This window comes from Artibeus jamaicensis, unplaced genomic scaffold (genome assembly GCF_021234435.1).
Source record: "Artibeus jamaicensis isolate MK-2021 breed Jamaican fruit bat unplaced genomic scaffold, CSHL_Jam_final contig_490, whole genome shotgun sequence".
Taxonomy (NCBI): Eukaryota; Metazoa; Chordata; class Mammalia; order Chiroptera; family Phyllostomidae; genus Artibeus; species Artibeus jamaicensis.
In genome coordinates this window covers 12,064,728-12,086,773 of record NW_026521861.1, presented here as the reverse complement: position 1 = coordinate 12,086,773, position 22,046 = coordinate 12,064,728, and the positions used below count along the sequence as shown (strand labels likewise).

At 38.0% G+C, this 22,046-nt stretch overlaps 1 protein-coding gene across 5 annotated transcripts in view; it reads right to left on the bottom strand.

Annotated features, from left to right (window-relative positions):
* The window catches only part of ATRNL1 (attractin like 1), a 506,958-nt gene that overhangs the window by 280,963 nt on the left and 203,949 nt on the right, over positions 1 to 22,046 (bottom strand). For all 5 annotated transcript variants that reach the window (XM_053668567.1, XM_053668564.1, XM_053668566.1 and 2 more), the window contains exon 26: positions 12,086 to 12,164. In XM_053668567.1, the coding sequence (XP_053524542.1) occupies positions 12,086 to 12,164 (79 nt within the window). The remainder of the gene's footprint in view (positions 1 to 12,085; positions 12,165 to 22,046) is intronic.

Genomic DNA, 22,046 nt, shown 5'->3' with positions numbered 1-22,046 from the left:
TGATCGCTTCTTCCCATGTCCACCCGAGTCTTAATGAACTGAGCCATTGGCACCTGGAAAAGCACTACTCTGGGGTTGGTTTTCAAACTTACTCTCAGAAATTACACAGCTAGAACAGAGCCCTGGATTTCTCACAATAATCTCCTCGGAAGAATTCCTTAGTGCATGACTCCACTGTGGCAATAACTAGTAAAGAGGGAAAAATATATAACAAATGGTCAAAATGTGATATAGCCTAAAAAATATTAGTTTATACCTTTGACTCCTCATTAACAGTTATAAAATACTTTTAGGACAGTAACAATTTATAATTGCAATAATTTATTAGAATTTAACGGTTAAGATATTAAAATATGCTGAATGGGGAGTACGGCATGCTACAATTCGTGTAGGTAATGTGGACAAAGAATGTATGTTCACATTTACTTGTGTATGTATAAAATAACTTCAAAAGAATACACACGCACACCAAAAATCCTGATAACAACCATCGGCTCTGGGGAGGAGACAGGTTAGTGACTGGGGAATGGGGTGTGAGTTTGCAATTTTGAAACACGGACATGTCACCTACTAACAACAGCTATTAAAACAAAACGCAAACAAGCAGAAGGAACAAGTAGACTGCTTGATTTGATAGCAGTCTGCCCATGATTATTTCCACTAGAGGGGAGAATGATTTCTAAAAAATCTCTTCTACTACAGAATAAAGTTTTGTGATATCACATTACCAATGAAACGGAAAATACATCCAGAAAGAAAAGAGAGGGGGAAATCATGCCTGCCCCTCGTTGTTCAAAGAACGAGAACAAATGGTCACACAAAATGAGTCCAGATGGACTATGGGAATGAAGAATCCAGCTCTGAATAGCTGGTCCCTGTTCAAAGTACTGGCCATAATGTAGCAGTGGATTTCAGACTCAGAATAGTTTCTGTACTAAAATAGCTAACATGTGCAATATTAGATTCATGAATGAATCTAATACTATGTGGACTCAATATACTCTTAATGGTTTACCTACATGTCATGATTAAAATATACAAGTCATTTCAGTGAATGGTAACAACACAAACTAGATAATTATGCTGTTATCAAAAGAATAAAAATAAATAAATACAATACACTATGTAGCAAAAATACCAGGTAATTTCTAGATAGCAGTACCTATCAAATGTCAATTCAGCATTATTTTTTAGTACAGCTGTAATTCTTGGAAATGAGAAAGAAAACACAATTGTTTCTCTTAAGGGAACATCAAAATCAACCGTAGTAGGCCATTCCAAACTATACGACTTTGAAATGGCCTCTTCGAGTGAGAATCCCTGCTGTAGTGAACCACTACTAGTGATGTGAGTGAACATCTGGACGCTTCACTCCATTATGTATTTACCATTCCTTATAATATGGTCATATTATTGAGAAACCAATTCTTTCGGATGCTAATATTATTGTGAAAACATGTTTATTCTGAAATAAAAATAAAAAGTGACTAAGATAACTATAGACTGTACCTAATCTTTGGGCAATTAATAAGGAATTCACTATAATAATTATGTTCATACCATAGTAAAATTATTTTATTTTGCTAGAAGCATTTTTCTTTCAAATGATAACCTGTAGAATATATTTTAAAAGCTCACAAAGAGAAGAAATTTTAGCAAATAAGATTATACATACTGCTCAGTTCTGTGTTAGAATTACATATCTATATAAATGCCCAAGAGTTAACAGTACATAGCCAGCAAAAAGAAAGAAAAGGAAGGAAGGAAGGAAGGAAGGAAGGGAGGGAGGGAGGGAGGGAGGGAGGGAGGGAGGGAGGGAGGGAGGGAGGGAGGGAGGGAGGGACATGTCGGGGGATGTTTTCACTTGGTGTCTATTACAAATACTGCTGAACCCTGCTGTTCAGTATTTGTGTGGAACTATATTTTCGTTTCTCTTCAGTATCTGAGAATGAACTGTTGAGTAATAAGAAAACTTTAATTTTTCAACAAGTTGAAAGACTGTATTACAAAGTTGCTGTACCATTTTACATACCCAATAACAATGTATAAGAAATTAAATTTCTCCACACAATCACTTCATTTATTATTAGCACTTATTACTGGTGATGATTTAGTGATACTTATTAATGAACACTGACAACTACTGATGCTGAATACTGGTGAATAACAACATGCATTATTATTGACCATACCCTACCCTAACAGGTAATACAGCAGTATTTCATTTTTTTAAGTTTTCATTTCCCTGATTCTTAATGTTGCAGGGCATCTTTTCATGTGTTTAATGACCATGTATATATCTTATATTGAGAAATGCCCCTTCATAATTTTTATCTCTTTGTTATTGCAATTTATCTTTTATTAGTGAATTGTAAGAATTCTTTATGTCTTTAGATACAAGTTTCTCATCAGATATACGATTTCCAAAAATCCTTTATTCTTTACATTGTCTTCTCACTATCTTGATGTTCTTTGATTTACAAAGGTTTTCAATTTTGATGAAATCTAGTTCATCAACTTTTTTCTATTGTTGTTGATGCTTTTGGTGTCTTAGAAGACTTTGCAAGGCCAGGAAAATTTATTTCTGTGTTTCCTTCTAAGGATTTTATAGTTTATCTCTCACATGTAGGTATATTTATCCTTATTGACTTAATTTTTGTGGATAGGGTTAAGTTATGGGTTTAATTTCATTTCTTTGCACAAGGCTATCCAGTTGCCCAGCATCATTAGTTGAAAGAGTAATCTTTCCCCTTGGTTAAATCAATTGGCTATAAATGTAAGAGTTTATCTCTAGACTCTCAATTCTGTTCTACTAATCTATATATTCATTCTTATGCCAGGAGCTCACCAAATTGATTGAGCTTTGTAGCAAGTTGAACATAGGAAGTCAGTCTTCTGACTTTGTTTTTCTTTTTCAAGATTGTTTTGGCTACTCAGAGTCCTTTCCATTTCTTATTTCTTTTTGTTTTAGTATATTTTATTAATTATGCTGTTATAGTTTTCCCATTTTTTTTCTCCTTTTTATCCCCCCTCTACCCTGCATACCCCAACTCTCCAGCATTCCCCACCCTCCTTAGTTCATATCCATGGGTCGTGTATATAAGTTCTTTGGCTCTGTTTCCTATGCCATTCTTAACCTCTCCCCGTCTATTTTATGCCTACCAATTATGCTTCTTATTACCTGTACCTCCTCCCTGTCCCTTTAACATTTCTTGTACTAAAGGCTTACTCAAAACTCTAGAAAAAGAGCTAAGCAACAAGAAGATAAACAACCTATCTGATGCAGAGTTCAAAACACTGGTAATCAGGATGCTCACACAATCGATTGAGCTTTGTTGCAAAATGAAGGCTACCCAAAGTGAAATGAAGCAAAACATACAGGGAAACAACACCAAAGGGAAGGAAACTGGGACTCAAATCAACAATTTGGAACAAAATGAAGAAATAAACATCCAATCAGAACAGAGTAAAGAAACAAGAATTCAAAAAAATGAGGAGAGGCTGAGGAACCTACGTGACAACTTTTAAGGACTCTAACATACAAATCATAGGGCTGCCAGAAGGAGAAGAGGAAGAGCAAGAAACTGAAAACTTACTTGAACAAATAACGAAGGTAAACTTCCCCAATCTGGTGAAGGAAACAGACTTCCATCTTCCTTATGAATTTTATGACCTACTCATCAATGTCTACAATGAAGCCAGTTGGTGTTTGTATAGGGATCACACTGAATCTGTGGGTCCCTTTGGGAAGTGCTGCCACCTTGGTGAAGGAACAGAGCCTCAGATCTCAGCTGCTTGGACCTGGTGCAGCCTCCGTGGCACAGAACTGGATGGGGTTGGGGTGAAGAATCAGAAATGCTGGATATACTGACTTGAGAGGAAATCGGAGGAAAGTAGGTCATAGCTCAAATACTATAGCTTGACTTCTTTTTTTTTGAGATTTAGTAGATCGTCTTGGACAATTATTTTTATTGGTTATACATACTTAGAACAGATTTAAGAGATTTAAAATGAATGTTTGTATGTTTTAAAATAATTTCCACTAATTACAGCTCTTCATCAGTTAGGCTGCAGGGGGAGGGAGCCCCTCTTGCTGCCGTTGTGGAAGTCATCACCTCCCACGCTGTCTTACTCACACTCCCCATCAAGCTCGTGCAGCTGTCAGTCCACTAACATTGCCCTGTCAGGGTCACCGATTTCTTCCAAGTGGTCAAATCCAATGGTCCATTTCCAATTATAATTTTACTTTACCTATCAGCAGCCTTTAAGATGGTTGATAATCCTTATCCTCTTTTACACAGTATTTCCTCAGCTTCCAGGAGTCTACATTCGCTTAGCTCTTCAATTTTGCAGGATTCTTTGCAGATTATTTGCTTCCCCTCCAACTTCTTGCAACAGACTGGGTGATTTAAACAACAGGCATTTATTTCTCATGGTTATGGAGGCTGGGAAGTCCAAGATCAAGGTGTTGGCAGAAGTAGCTCTTGGAAAGAGCCATCCTCCTGGCCTTCAGACAGCCACCATCTCTCTCTGTGCTCATATGACCTCTTCTTTGTATACTACCAGAGAAAAAGCACCCTGTCTTTTCTCCTTACAGGGGCACTAACCCTATCATATCATAACCCTACCAACTTCATGTAAATCTAAATACCTCCCAAAGGCTGCATCTATAAATATCATCCCATTGAGGTTTAGCGCACAAATCTATGAATTTGGGAGGAGATACAAACAGTCCATAACATTAAATTTTAATGCCTCAGGGCTTCATCCTCCTGACAATGATATTGGGGATACCATCCAGTCCCACTGTTTTAAATGCCATCTATACAGTGGGACTCCCAAACTTATCTCTTCTGATGAGATCTGTTTCTTCATGGCACGGCCAACTTCTGCCTCCTTGACTTGTCTAATTGGATGTCTAACACATGTCTCAAACTTAACATGCAAAATCTGAACTCCTATTCCCAAACCAGTTTTACTTGGAATCAACTCCACCTCAGCTGATGCCAAATTTCTCTTTACAACTGCTGAGGCAAAACCTGGAAGTCATGCTTGGTTTCATTTGTTCTCATACCTCCCCACCCATCTAATCCTGTTATTATTTTTAAAACATATTAACAACCTAATCACACTTCTTGCCAAATCCACTGCCACCTGTTCATCTGAGCCATTGTTATCTTTCACCAAGGATCGTATTAACAAACTCCTTGCTGGTTTCCCTGTGTCCATGGTTACCTACGTATAGCCTGTTCCTAACGCAGCACATCACAATTACCAGTTTAAAATCAGGCCCTTACTCAAATTGCTTAATTCCTTGTTTGAAAACCCATCCATGGTCTTCCATCTCTCTAAGAGTAGTAGCCAAAGCAGAGTTGCACTGCCAATGGTGATATGAGAGTCAACTGTGGGCATCAGAACTAAACACATCAAGCTGAGGCTTCATCCTGATTTACAGGTCTGGCGGGGTGCACTCAGGGATATATAAACGTACTTTTTAAGGTCCACGGTGACTCTAAGGGCTTACTAGATTGAGAACCACTGTATCAAAGCCAATATGGAGGAGGAGAATCCTAGATACAGAGAAGCTGCTCTTAATGATATTAATGCATAATAAAATGTAAATCGTTCTTTATATGACATAGCAATAACAACAGGTTACACTGCTGCAGCCTGATATGGAAAAGGCAGAGGGGTGAGCACTTGGCACGCCTCCACTTATTTAGTCCTAAAAACTTTATCGAGCGGGCCCTACCATGTTTTATTGATTATAAGACACACTTCGTTCTCACATTTTAATAACCCCAAAATCTGAGGTGTCTCACAATCGATGAAATCGTACAGCCACTGCCAGCCAGATGGCCGTGGCTCTGCTAGCGTGGACACAAACTTGATTATTCTAGTCGATGATACTACGTGAAGCAAACAAAACACGTTTACCGGAGGCAAAAAGTGGTTTATGAAAAGCTGGACTATGAATGCAAACAAGTTTTAGGAATGCCTTAATCAATTTATTTTGCTTCAACTTTCCTTTCAATGTACACATGCGAATGATATAATGAAATCTGTATCTAAGAAATTCTCCAAATGTCCTTCCAATAAGTATAAAATAAATATTCTTAGTGGTAAGAGAGTGCTGGACATAATTCAATTGGCATGGCCCGTTCTTTCCATAACATCAAGTAATGATGGACTGTGTCACAATATTAAATAGAATACAGCATGTCCCCTCTACAACAAACAGATTCACACTGTTACAAGTGCTCAGTTATTGAATCGAACCTGTGGAAACTCAGGCTATTTTTGATGTTCTCTGCATGACTCAGAGAGCTTGAATTTTGGGATCTGACAGATTTAATTTAAAAATCAAAGCTCTTCTCCTTCTAATTATAAGTGCCAAGACACTGCACTCAACTCTCCTCAAATTCCTTATATAGCTCAAAGGGAAATAAGATTTGTCTTCTAACATGAGGATTAAAAACTATTTTTCTAAAATGCCCAACTCCAAAATGTTAGATCATGTTTTCCTCTACTTCCCTAAAATTTAGTTGCTTGTTTGTGTTACAATTATGAAATAACACAATCATCCTTCTTTACCAAATACGAATCCCACAAACCAGAGACAATCTTGATTCTCTTAAAATTTCCATGCATATGAGTGTGTGTTTGAGTTTGTGTATGATTTAGACAAATAGAAACATTCTAAAACTATCCCATTCCCAGTAAAAAAAACATATCTTTAACACCTGTAACCTCTGAGGGCCATGATGACCATTTGATTTGTTCACTACCGTGTTCATCCAAAAATGTGCTTGGAACAAGAGAACTTATTCAACAAATATTTGGTGAATGAAGGAATAAATGTTTCATTTTACACATACTACCTCATTCCTAGTTTTCAGATATATAATATCCGTTTATAAGAAAACAGAATTATCTCGAGAATAATTTTGAATGACATAAATTGTTTTGATATTCAGAAAAGCTCTGTATAAAATATCTTTGTATAAATATATTTTGAAAAAGTAGGAAGGCATATATATTTAGGATATATTCCTAGAAATCTAATTGTTGAATCAAAGAGTTTCTCTTTTAATTTTGATAGATAATGCTTGGAGTAAACATCTTTTATTTTTGCTTGCCCGGTATAACTCTCCCTTGTTCTGAAAGCAAATTAAAATTTTACTTTGGAAAATTAGTCGTTTTTCACTCTCTCATCAATGTGGATTTTGTGGGGTTAAACCTACCCCTCAGCTCCAGAGTATTAGCACTGAAAATAGGATTGTCAAATTGAGCAAATACATAAGATACCCAGTTAAACTTGAATTATGGATTTAAAAAATGAATATTTTCATATAAAAACACATAATACTACTGTTCCTTAGAGGCATATATATACTGACACATTTGTGTGTGTTTCTATGTGAGATGTTGTGGTTAACCAAGATTAAAATTCACTCAGAGGAAATTTCTTAATCTAAGTAAATGACAGGGTCTAAATCAAAGATAATGACACATAAATACAATCTTCATATTGTATATATAGTAAAAACAATTCTACAAATTTTATCTCTCTTTTAGACATCAATTCTATATAGAATTACACAACAGCTCACATTTACTTCTATTACCAACACAACTTTCAGAAAACTTTTTAATACATCCCTGTAAATGACAAGTTTACCACCACAAGGTAAACTGAGGCGTTCTTTTGAGAGCCGTGTATGTGTGTGTATCTTACTGAAAATGTTTGAAAGCTATGAATTCCCTACAGCTGGAGTTCATGGCTCTTTCTTTATGTCCACAGCACTGATCTTTCTGGAATGCTGTAAGCGATTAATACGTCTTTCCCTAACTGAGCAAAATGTAAGCATTACACATATAATAAGATACATGGGAACACGTTTACAGGCAAGAATCAGTGAACTTTCACATGTTATGCTTCTATATGTATTTGACTTTTCAATTCAATTATTTTAAGTAGACATGCTAATTTTTAAAACCATGATAATATAAATAGGCATGCTGAGTATCTATAAAGTAAAAAAAATTAAAGCAATGGAATTATATTTTGCAATTCTATAAGATAAGATTATAAGCAGAAATAAGTTAATGGTGAGGCCATTAACTGCAAAGATATAAATACGTATATCAGCACGTTATTTAACAATGGTTAAAAAAACTAAAAACTTCTTTCTTTTTGACCTCAAGGTCAAAATTTAGAGATCTGGACTTTTAATCAAAAGATGAAGTCTTTTGGAGTTAGAGTAACACACTTTTTAAAACATCGCTGTATTACATTAATAATATTTAGATGAGGACCCAATGACCACAAATTAAGCATCTCAGAGAATATTTTATCATTAATCCATAACATGTCCTTAGTAGAGTATAATTTAATATTATTACTTGTTCTCCATTTTTGTGCCCATAAAACAGATACAGAAAAAAAAAAGAACTAGTACATTTGTCTCTAGATAATCCTACTGTTAGTTTATTATTTTTAGTTTTAGCTTACTAATTTTAACTCCAACTTCAGGGTCATAATGCTAAACTCAAATCTGGGTTTTACTCTGTGCGATTTGGAATGTGCAGAAAACGTATAATACCTATTCAAAATTCAAATTTTAGTTTAAAAATGAGGATTATAAAGCATGACAATATTTTAAGAGACTCCTTTTAACCCACACTTGCTTTTAACAACGGTTTATGTAGTATAAGAATTATTTACCTAAAATTGAATATGCCATTAAAACTTAATGTTTTCACAACTGAAACTATAAAACTATAGTTTCATAAGCAGAAATTATAAAAGTGAACTCAGCCTCTTGATGTATTACAATATTTCCACTGGTCAATATCCATGTATTGTTTCCATTAACTAATGTGGCCTCTCCCCCCAAATTTCATATTCTTTACAGAGTTATCAGAAAAATCAGTTTGGAACTCCTATATGAAGAGGTAATATTAAAATTGAAGTCCTTTGAAGTTTCCTTTTTGAGTTTCTAAGAGTCCCTGAATTCTCAGGGGTGTTATTCAAAAGGAATAACATTAATAATCGCCTTCTTATATTAAAATTATACCACAAAAAAGCATTTGTGTGTTTCTGAGGAACCAAACTTCAAATAGTTTTAAAAAGCCATATGCCTGGTTTAATTAACACAATATATTTTTTAAATGTCCAAAGACTATTTTCACTTCAAAATATGTCTTATATTTAGAAAAACAAGTAGTAATAGTCGTAGCAGTACAACTCCTGGAATAAAATTACAGAAGTACTAAGGAGAAAAGTCCTTTAAATAATTTTCATTTACTGCTACAGACAAACTACCATTCTACTATCAACCTATGAGGTTTACAATAATTGGTGCATTAAGGTTTTGGAAAAAGTAGCATATCCACCTTAAAAGAAAAAAACTAGGATCTTTTCCTTTGGGGAATATTAGAGTTAATCTAACAGTTAAAACTGAATAAAGAAAAGATCAGGTAAAAAACACATTTTACTTCCATTTGCAAAAAGTCTACAAGTACGATTATCATATAAACTACAACTGGTAAAGTTAAAAGTCTTTGAGTCTCCAAGATCAAAGTGAGGACCTTTTACTAACATAAAGTTATTATCTGATAAAGTTATTATCTGACCTTATTATCAGATCTCTGTTAGTCGCCTAAATAATGTCATCTTTACTTTGGGTATCAACATGTGAATGACTTCCAACACATTTAGAATTTTGTACTTAAAGAACTTAATATGATTAAATTTCAGAAAATTTCTCACAGTATTTTTTAACATATTCTATTGCAACATGGCATGACTCTCAACAAGACTGATTTTGTATTTCAGTAAAGGTAGCAAATTAAATAAAAACATCATTATTATATTCCTTAACAAAAACTCCCTGGATGACTTTTGGAAAGGTGAGCACCACACTGAAGGAACAGCGAGAAAACAGTCCTATTCAGACGCACCGACTAGAACTGGCCCAGTGGTTCCCTGATCTGGTCCCTTCCTATCTCTCCCGTGTTCGTTCCATGTGCAAACATAATTGGAGAGATCTGGACTTTTCATCAAAAGATGAAGTCATATTCTTATTTTTAAATTCAAGCAATATCAGCTCCCCGGAGCTTCTGATAATATGTAATAAACAACATTACTGCCCTGAGGTGATATAATATTAAACAAAAGCAAGCTGTCGTTTTGAGAAGTTTGAGTTTCATAGGTAAATGAACTTTTCGCATTAATTCTCTCACGTATTTAATACTGTTTCTAAACTCTGGTTATTCTACACAAACACTCCTAGCGTTCCAGAGGCCTCCAGCTGGAAATTATGTAGCACAATCCTTTCTCTTTAGAAGAAGAAAATTCAATTTGACCACTTACCCACATTCAGAAACCAGCTAATGTCAGAGCTGGATATTGATCTCTACACAGTGCCACAATTACACAGTCGCATTTTATGAACTTTAGAAATCAGATATTTAAACATTGCCAATCATAACGAAGTGAGAACCCAGGATCCCTAATTGATCCCGACTTATTTTCTAATGATTAGGGACATAAATGTCACTTACCTTTTTCCATGGTACAGAAGGCCGTCATTAACCCTGCCCACCAATTAAGTTTCCCTTTGTGCGTCTGTAATCTCACCTTTAATAGACTGTCTAATGTGTGTATTCCTACTGTTTATCTCCACAGAGAGATTTAGTGCTTGCCAAATATTTATGCATTTCTGTTAAATAAGCTCCTTTTCAATTGGATTCCTTTTCTATCATGGGGTCATAACAAGTCAATTCTCATTGAAACTGCACTGGCCGTACACAGAAACCAGAGAGGCGGAGAGGGTTAGGACCAAGGGCTGATTTGTGGGAGGGGTGTCCAGTTTGTAAGTGTATTACAGGCATGCACTGAGCTGGGGTGGATGTTTGACAACAGAAGAATAATTAACCTACAACACTGAAACTTAGGATACTCTGGGTTGCTGTTAAACACCTTTAATCTTTAGCACGTGGGGGAAAAGTGAAGTCATTATAGCCCTGCTTGGTATTGTTGCACAGACTTATACATACATAGGAGTGCAACAGCAAAGAGAAAACTAATATTAACAGAATGTAATAATATAATAATGTCAAAACAGAAACTTACTTTTTTGTTACATGAGGTATAGAACAGTAAATCTACTACACACTTAGGCTCCTTAGACTATTATGGTTCTTTGTTTCTTTCAAATAACTAATATATACAAAGTTAAGAAACTGTATCTAATTTATTTATATCATCCGTTGTTCTGGAAAAGTATTATGCTTTTTATTAATTTTAGGAATACATGAAACATATGTAATCAATTCTGATACAGGAATGTATCAAATTGAGGTGCACTTTGAACATACTTGCATTATCAGATAATCTTAAAATGGAAAATATTTGAGTATATAAAAAATAACAAAACTCTAGGAGATTAAAAACCAAAAATAAATGTCAGTTAGAAATTTCTTTGAAAGTGCAACAAAGACATTTATCAAAGTAAATTATACTTTTATAGTATAACTAATTACCTAAATAAAAGAGAATGCAGATTATTTTCTCAACAGAATATTTATATTTGCTACAGATTCTAACACTCTTTAAACATACACTTTACAGCTAACCAATGCTTCTATACACACTGACTTAAAAGGACTGTGGTCAAGTTTGTTCTGAAGCTTTAAAAATACTAGACTGATTTGTTCAATCTTAATAAATTACATTAGCCATGACTGGTGTGGCTCAGGGGATTGGGCATCGGCCTGGGAACCAAGAGGTTGCCGGTTAGATTCCAGGTCAGGGCATATGCCTGGATTGCAGGCCAGGTCCCCAGTAGGGGACGTGCGAGAGGCAGTCAATCAATGTATCTCTGACACATTTATGTTTCTCTCCCTCTCTTTCTTCCTCCCTTCTCCTCTCTAAAAATAAATAAAACCCATAAAACCATAAAATCATAAATAAATAAACAGATTTGAAAATCTATATTTGAACGAGACGTTAATTTAGCAACAGAGATGCACATTTGCTTGACCCCGTAAACTAAAGATTGAACACTGTTACTGATACCTCTCTCCGCCGAGAAGCCCAGCATGTTTGCTTGATCTTCCAGACCACGGCAGCCACCAACAACAAGGATAAAAAACAACTGAAAAATAAAACACAAATAGTCTTTGCTTAAAATACTGAGTATATGTAATAAAAATATGTAGAGGATTTAAATACATACACAGTGAAGCAAAAGCAGGTTTACTGTTGTGAGTACATGAGACAGGATTTATTCCTGTAGTATTTTTGATTAACTATTGTGTTATTTTCCATACGAACAACTGTAAACCTACTTTTGCTCCACCCTATACATATAGAAGTAATCCTTTTGCTTTGGTAAATAATTCAAGCAAAAAAGGATAAATTCGTGGTGAAATGTTTCCAAGTAAAAATGAAGTATATGGGTAGAAAATTTACTTATATTTCTTGCTACAATTTATAGTCTACCTTTCGGATTTTCTTTGTTAGAAGAAACATAAATTTATAATTCTACTGGTTTTATAAAGTCACACAAATCTATTTAGACTCGCTGAGTTATACCAGCAATTTTATCAATTCAAATAGCACATGTTCACTCAATTAATCTTTATGAGCAACTATTTGAGACAGGAGAATACCTCAGTAGTTCTTAACTGCACACTGATTGTAGACCTTTGTCTGCCCCCCCCACACACAGGAGACATTTGGTCATGTCGGGGGACATTTTTGATTATGACAGCTTGGAGGGGTGCAACCTGTCTCCAGTGAGGAGAGCCAAGGGTGCTTCTGACCACCCTGCAATGCACAGGCCTGCCCCCAGGGACAAAAAAGCATCTAGTCAAAATGTCAGCAGTGCTGAAGTCTATAAGTCCTGGACCATGCTAATGTTTAAAATAAGAAATAGTTCAGTTGAACATTTATACCTGTGGTCTACACATACTAGGTACGACATTCAATAAGCTATAATAATACAGGATACCTTGAAAGCAGTAATTTGCGACTAACAAGCTCTAACAAATCTATATGAACCTCATTCATCAGTCCCAACCCCGTATCAACACTATTTTTCTTCCTTTGCTCTGTGGTTAGAGATGAAGCTCTGAAAAAAATCCAGAAGTGAGTAGTCACTGCAAATGCACTGGTCACGGGTCACTATGAAAATCCTGGTCTCCATCCTTAGTTGATAACCTTGCGTTCATCAGCTGATTCACTCATGAGCAGTGCAGTTGTTGACACTTTCCATGCTTGTCACTTGAAGGAACCTTAGCATGCCCTTTGATGGCGATGACAGGGACAACTGTAGCATCGGTGCCCCGCATGCTGAACACAGTCCAGACACTGGGTTAGGTTTACACTGACCATAATATAATTTCATAAGAACAACTTGACAGCTTATATTACTCTTATTTTAGCAAAGATGAATTCGATGCCCAGAGTTGAAAGTAATCTGCTTACAGTCACACAGAAAGCTGGTGATACTGTCGGAGTTCAAACCCAGCTGTATAAACTTCAAATTCTTTCCTCCCCACCTGCGGGGAATCTTGAGCTTACCCACCACCTTGTGACAGTGACATTTCCACGTCCCTTCCCTAATTATTTCCCCAGGACCAAAGGAAGTAGGTGAAAAAATAAAGAAAAGGAAAAAAATCTGTGACCCTGCCTGACCTTTTCAACCACTGAGGCAGCTTTTTATTTTTTATATAATTATCTGTTGCCCTAATGTTTACAAACTTTCTATTTCATCTTAATTTAAATTTTCCAGTGTGCTGAAGTCCCATATCTCCTAAAAAATAATAGCAATGACTCTGTTTTATTGGCCCTGTAGCTTCCTCTGTTTTACTGAGCTGGTCAATGCAGCCATCTCCAAGTCAGTTTCCTCACGATCTAGTTTTATTTAAATCCTTGGCATCTGGCATCTGGCTTATATGCTAATAAAGCGTTAACATTAGTAATGATTAATGTTCATATAATACTCAACACTTTACAGGATACTTTCCTCACCATGACTTTCATGGAATTAAATATACCGCTCTTTTCTCAATCAACTGACTTTCACCTCTCAGTCGACCACACAACCATCTATTCCGTGAAACTTCTCCCGAACACTTTATTTCCTTGGTTTTCCTCCATTCCTTCCCAGCACTTCACAGGGTCAGTGAAGGCAGGCTACACTCCAGATTTCCCCTTCTAAGTTATAAACCTTCTTTAAAAGTCAGTTCACGACAACCATGTTGTCTTCTCACCCACTGCCTCACTCGAATGATTTTCAAATCTGTACCAGTACACAGACCTGCCAAAATGCGAGCATCTAAATGAGTATTTAGTTCAAACTCCCTCCGAGAGAGTAAGTTCTCAGCACAATTCTGGTCATGATCTGGCAACTAAGTAAATACTCGTGGCTGAAAGCTGCCTTACAAGTGCCGACACTCTATTTTTAGCTAGTTCAACTATGAATATATTCTCCTAGTGAATTGTCTTTATCAATCAGCGCGGCTTCTGTTTTCTGGGTTACACTGAGTCAGTCAGTTCCTTCTTCTGCGTGCTAAACCTCCTCTACATACTGGAAGGAGCCTACAAGATGCTCTACACTCCAGGAATTCTCAATCAGGAGAGTTATGTCCTCCAGGGGACATCTGGCAGGGTCTGGAGACATTTTTTATTGTTACCACTTGTGGCACAGGATGAAGGTGAACATCCTACAATAACCGACAGACCAGCCCCGCTACCCCAAGACTTTTCCACAGCAACATCCTAATGGTGCTGAGAAATCCTGTTCTTGCCAAATTGTTGCCACAGCACTTAATCCATGCAACACTGTAACTTTTATAACATCATACTGAGAGCTGATACTTAGATATAGCCAAAGGATCTACTTATCTGAAACTCAGTTCTACCATTATACCTTTAAGATTTTAACATTATAAACATCACCTCAAATCTACCACGTCCAAACTGAACTCCTGAATAACATTCATAAAAGTAAAAGCAATTATCCTCTCTTGAGTAATAAGTACCAAGCACTATAACATAGCTCAAAAATTATTTCCTTAATTACCATAACCACACATGATATACTATGGACACTCTTACATACCCTTTAGGTAAAATGCCTAAGTTAAAAAGTATTTAGTTGTGAATTCTCCCCTTTCTCTCACCTTCTTTGTTTCACCATTACTTTCCAACTAAAACATAAAAGCACATTCAATTTTATCATTCCTCACACCCCCAAATCAGACGCCACATTTTGTCAACTATTCCTTTCAGAATATCTGGAGTAGTAGACAATAGTATGCACAGCAAAATCCACTTATATTACATAATTAAATACAAATTTAGTAGCAAAATATACTTTTATTCGACAATCTGTAATTTGTATTTCTCGGTCAAGATAGTTACAAGATAGAAATTCAATTTAAGATGGTGAAAACTTGCTGGATTTCTCCACGAGAAACTAAAAGTCTGTCTGATTTAAATTTCACGACTCAAGTGAGGAGTGCCACTCTTATAATGATGCAGAAATCTAGTATGAAAAATAATTTTCAGTTTTCACGATTTCCACCACTCCGGAAGAGGAGGCGGATGCGGCGGGGGTTTGCAGTGACGCTTCTCCAGGCTAATTCACATTGGAGTAGAGCTGGCAGTAACATAAATAAACTGGTTGGTGAAAACAATAAATAGTTTAAGAAAATATCCTAATAATCTCCCCAAAATACTTAAAACCCAAAGGCAAGTAGAAGCTGTCATTAAACTTTGTCCAAATGAATGGAATTGGTTCTTTCAGTGATTTGAGTAGCTTTACACTTTCTCTGACGTGTCTTATTTGACATTGGTAGGATTATATATCAAGGCAATACTTTATAAATGCTCTTTTTTTAAAAGATTTTATTTATTTATTTACCTTTGGTGGGGAAGGAGAGAGGGAGAGAAACATCAATGTGTGGTTGCCTTTTGTGCATCCCCTGCTGGGAACTGGCCTGCAACCCAGGCATGTGCCCTGACTGGGAATCGAACTGCGATATTCTGGTTCTCAGGCCTGTGCTCAATCCACTGAGCTACACCAGCCAGGGCCCTATAAATGCTCTTAATGTGCAAAAAATTACATTGCAAGTAAAAGTTGTATTTCTTTTTAAGTATCTACGTTTAAAAAGAAAACCAGTTTATTAGGGGCGCTTGCTTCATTAAAAAATAAAGCGAACAAACAGAATCGCTTGACACGTTTATCCTGCACAGTTGAAACGTTATGCTCATCCTCTGGCAACAATTGGAAAACCCCAGGCTCCACGGCCCGACCCGGAGCCCCAGGCACGACAGGACTCCCAGGAGCCCTAGTTCCTTGCTGGCCCAGAGGCCTGCACACCACTCTGCCCTGAGCACCAGCTCCTCTCTGCCCACTGGACTTAACTGTGAACGAGAAAAAACTTCCGCTACACAAAGTGGATAGGTATGGGTTTACCTGTTCTGGTTAGCTCTTCCCTAATACGTCTCTAAAGTCAAAAATCTTAAGGCCAATGCCAAACGTTAGCATCCGAGAATGGTAAGTTATCGGAGAAAAATATTTCGTCCCTTTCTTCCAAACCTCTTTCTGCTACATTAACTGCTGTGTATTACTGCTGTGTATTACACAGCAGTTTTTGTAGCTCCTGGGCAGAGATGTGGGGACAGGGGGACAACAGGGTGTTCTTTAAAAAAAAAGGCTGTGTTATAGAATCAGAAGACCTGAAAGGTTCATTATCCTTCGGTAAACCCCTAATAGAAGGGAAATAGGAAAAAAAAGAAAAGAAAGGAAACCTTAAAAAGCAAGTATCTGAGCTCTGCAGATATTAAAAAAAAGCATGGGCACTGAGGGAGATATTTCAATAACTTGATTTTAACCTTCATAAAATGGTCAGTGTGGAAAGGATGCTTAAAATGAAAAAAAGATGAAACTCATTAGATATTTTCATTCAGAGAAAATTAAAGGGAATTCAATGAAAGTAGCACAGTGTAGTGTAGGCTGGTTTGTAAAGCAGGCTTCGGGTGAGAAAGAAAAGCCCTCAGGTGGTAATCTACTTGGCCAAGTGCAAAAAGAGATAATATTGTCATTATTTTATAGCAATTTGAGGTTAATTGATCATAAAAATCAAGTCTTAAACACATTTTTAAAAGACACTTTGGGCATATTAATCTTTTATTTCGACTAACAATGTTGCAAACTAGGGAACTGTGTGGCAATACAGAGACATATTATTTTAAAAAGTAATTTATTTCATAGTAACTGCTATTCTGGAAACAATCTTTTAAAGATTTTAAAAATATTTTCCTAATGCTTGAAGGATTTATTTAAAAAGTAAAATGTTAAAAGTGAATCACTAACTTAGAGCACAAAAACAAAAGAACAAACAAAGAAACCTCTATATATTATAAACGCAAATTTACTTGTTTCAGTGATCAGATGGACAAAGATGAAAAAATGAGAGTCTTGTGGATGAAAGTTCATAGCATATATCGGTGCAAGTCTGTTGAGGGTTATTAAGCAAGAATCGGGCTGGCAGAACCAGCCTGGGGAACATTTGGGGGGGGCCGCATGCCCTCCCCATCCTCCTTTCCACAGTTGTTTCAGGGTGACGGCCGCCTGCTCTAGGGGCATGGTGGTATGGAGTACTTTTGGTTTGAAAAAAGCACTTTATTTTTTAAAGACTTTATTTGTTTATTTCTAGAGAGAGGGAGAGAAACGTTAATGTGTAGTTGCCTCTTGCACCTGCAACTGGGGACCAGGCCCTCAGCCCAGGCATGTGCCCTGACTAGGAACTGAACCAGGCACCCATTGGTTCTCAGGCCAGTGCTCCATCCACTGAGCCACACCAGCCAGGGCAGGAAAAGCATTTTAAAGAAGAAACTCCCACCCTGCTGGTAATAAACACAGGAAAATAAAATAAAAATTTAAAAGTGACTTGCAAAAAAAAATCAATTATACCTTAGGATGTACTACCAGTGAAGATGATTCCAAATACAAGTAAAGAAAACTTCATGCAAAATACAATCAACAACACTGGACTAAATGGACTTAATGCACCACACCAGGACCAGACTGTATTGGCCTTGTCCATATGCTGAAACCCATCACCCAGCGTGACCGTATTTGGAGGCAGGGAATTTAGCAGGTACCAAAGCAGCTTTGGAACTGGGAAAGGCTGGGGGAATTTTGAGGGAGATGTTAGAAAACGCTAGATTGACGTGAAGAGACTGGGAGAGAAACATGGACTTAAGATGCCGACGAGAGGTCAGAAAGAAACAAGGAGAACTGTTTTCTTAGAGAATATATAAATAATCATGAACAGACTATTGATACGCATATAAAGTCAAAGGTCATTGTGGTGAGGTCGCAGATGGAAATGCGGAACAGTTACTGGGAACTGGGGGAAAGGCCGTCCTCATTACAAAATGGCAAAGAACTTGGCTGAATTGCATTCTAGTGTTTGGTGGGAAGTGGAGCTTGCAAGCCAAAGAGCTGGATACCTAGGAAAAGACATTTATAAGGAATGTATTGAAGGTGTGGCTTCGGCCCTCTTATCTGCTTATAGTAAAATGCAAGCGGAGAGAGGTGAACGGAAGATGGAATTGTTAGGCAAAAAGAAACCAGAACTGGGAATTTTGGAACATTCTCAGTCCACTGGACAAACTGAGAAAGTTTGTTCAGAAGGAACACTCAGGATGTGGCTAAACAACCATTTGGCAAAGAAAGCACGGGTGTGGCTCATGGATTTGATCAACCATTTTAGCAGAAGCAGGACATGGAGCTGGGATTACACTGGCACAGGCACGGCTGGTCTGAACTGAATGATCAGTAAAAGCAGGACGGATGAAGGAATGCTGTCGGACTTCCTGGATTCTACTGGGTGGAGCCACAGGGGTGTGCAGTTAGGAACAGGCTCTGTGCTTCAGGAAAGGGGGGGGAATGACCCACACATCATTAAGAGATCACCAAGGCTCCCCCTCCCAGGCCCTGGGGCAAGTCTAGTTTCTCCAAGGCTTCAAAGGGTGGAGCCTCTTTACTTTTGGGGAGACCAGAATGCCACCGCCCAGTGTTTGATGTGAATCTGCACATCACTGCCACCTCCCAGTGGCAGTGAATGGTGCAGCCCAGGGCTTTAGGGTCAAGGCCATCTCACTAAACTGAAGGAGCCGGCTGCTCCACAGAGCTGTGGGGTGATGCTGACACCCCCATGGGCCTGGAGGCAGAGCATTACACCAAAGAGGATTCTTCTCCAGTCTTACGAGCTGATGGGGTTTGCCTTGGGCTTGGGACATGCTTACAGCCCACCACCCCTTTCCTCCTTCAGATTTCTCCCTTTTGAAATGGGAATAACTACATTATGTGTGTCCAGCCATTGTATTTTGGAAGCACATAACTTGTCTCATTTCACAGGTTCACGGCAGGAAGGGAATTTTGCCTCATGATGACTCATACCCTGGGTTTCACCTAATTCTGATGCAGATGAGATTGAGATGAGACTTCAGACACTAAGAATTGATGCTGGAATGAGTTAAACCTTGTGGGGCTGTTGGGACGGAATGAATGTAGCTAGCATGCAAATAAGGACAAGATTCTGGAAGGCCAGAAGCAGAATGTCATAAGATATGTTCCTCCTAAATTCATGTGTTGAAGCCAAAGTTCAGGTATAATTGTAGTTAGAGGTAGGGACTTTAGGATGTAATTAAAGTTAAATGAGCTTGTAAGGGTGGAGCCCTGAGCCAATAAAATTAGTGCCCTTATAACAAAAGAGACATTAAAGAGCCGAGCCAGTGCGCGTTCTCCAAGCGCACACATCAAGGAAAAGCCATGTGAACACACAGCAAGAATGCCACCTTCTGCAAGCCAAAAGGAGGGCTCTCTCCAGAAACCAACCGCACCGGCACTCAGAGCTCGGAGTGCCCAACCTCCAGGACCGTGAGATTTCACAAAGTCTGCTGCTAAAGTCACACAGTCTGTGGTATTTTGCTGGGCAGCCTGAGCAGACTCAGATGCTCCCAATGTACAAAAGAAGAAGGAAATATAATGTCCAGGTTGGGTCTGATCGGGGCCCTGGCTACATTTGTCTCTGACTATGTAGTCTGCTCTGCATCAGCTTTATTCTCAGGCTTGGCTGAACAAAAATGGAAGCAGCATGTCAGTACTTAACATTATACAACATCACACAAGCCCACTCTTCCCCCATCGTTTGGCTACTTGAAAGCCATGCTTCAGCCTAGGATGCCGGACCAGGCTACCAAAAGTTCTAGGAGTTAATGAAGAGTTATGGGAAGAGTCCATAAATTCCACTTCAGGAATCATTTATGCAAAATTCACAGAAAAATACCCAAATGAACCTCCCCAAAACTGACTCATCCCTGGCTAGTGTGTCTCCGGGGACTGGAGCATTGTCCTGTATACCAAAAGGTTGCAGGTTCGATCCCTGGTTGGGTTGTTGAGGGGAGGCAACGATCAATGTTTCTCTCTCTCTCTCTTTCTCCTTTCTTCACTCTCTAAAATCAACTTAAAAAAATACCCTCAGATGAGAATTAAAATCATTTATTTAAACATAGAAGCAACTCCAATGTCCACTGACAAATGGATAAGAAAATGTGGTATATGCAGGCAATGTACTATATGTTACTGGCTTAAAAAGAAAGGAAATTGTGATATATTTAAGAAATAAGATAACTCTATCAAGAAAAACAGAAAACCTGAAAAGACATAATGAAATGTAATGGAAATTGAAAAGTCTACCCACAAAAACAAATCAAATCATACAAAAACAAATTTAAAAACTGTACCAAATTCATACGGTTTTATAGGTCAGTTCTACCAAGTCTTTGAGTAACAGACAAATCAGACAACCATTAAAATGTGTCCCTGACGTCTGACAACAGAGAGCGTAAGTTAATCCATGGCTCCCACCCCTGCACTCTGAAAGCCATTGCCATGTTCATGCTGAGGCCACACTCCGCAAGAGCTATTCTCAGTCAGTGACTGCCCACGGCAGCGATCGAGACGCAGATCTGATCCTGGGAGATACAGAACTCTCACGGGCAATTCGGCTCAAGGACTTGCCACTGGTCTTGTCAAACTTTCTTAGACCTGCCCTGCAATTGCAAGCTTTTTCACTTAACTTCCCTTTCTTCCTACTCTATTTTACAAAAGTCAGATCAAGGTTGTGGTCTACAAGGTCCCCCTCCTTCTCCCTTGCTCTTCCCTTTAAAGGAGTTTCCCCTGATACATTTATTGCACGTCTAATCCCATTTCGGTGTCTGGTTCTCTGACGACTTGCCGTCTGGGAAATCAGGAGGTAAAATGGGGACTGGGAGCCGGCTCACTCATTACTTGGCAGGCTAACAGGAAACCATCCATGTTGGTAAGTAGGGCACAGATGCAGAGGGAGCTGGGGGAAGGCTTCAGGCGCTCAGAGATTTCGCCAGTGGTAACCTGGGGGAAACACCTTCAGAGAGTTGTCTGATTATTGCTGTGTTACTACCTGTGGAGGGATAGTGAGAGACTGGAGGACGTGGTCAACATTACCTAGAGGGTAACCTTTAGAGCTCCAAATGAGGCCCTTATCTCTGATGGTGGAAGAGCCAATAAGCATGAGCATCAGGCTAACGATCTAACTGCTAGATCCACTCTTTCACTCAACTTCCAAAGATGACAGACGCTCAGGCAAAGCAGTTCTCTGAAACCTGAGCCCTTGAAATATGGGACAGGAATGTCTAGAATGGAATATCTAGATGGATGCTTCTGAGGAGGCTGGTTCTACAACTCCCCTCTCTAGTAACAGAGCCAACAGAAGCTCCTGTAACAAGCTGAGACTACCTCCTCTGTTGTTTGCCTGACTGATAACAACTATAATTAAACCAGCACAATCTATATTGGCCTGATAAGAATGGGAAGAAATGACCTACTAAAAGAGCTGCAAGAATTAGCTAGCACGGGCTAGCAGGAGCCAGAGGAGTATGACCACAATTGCATGTTGGTGGAATTTGATCAAGG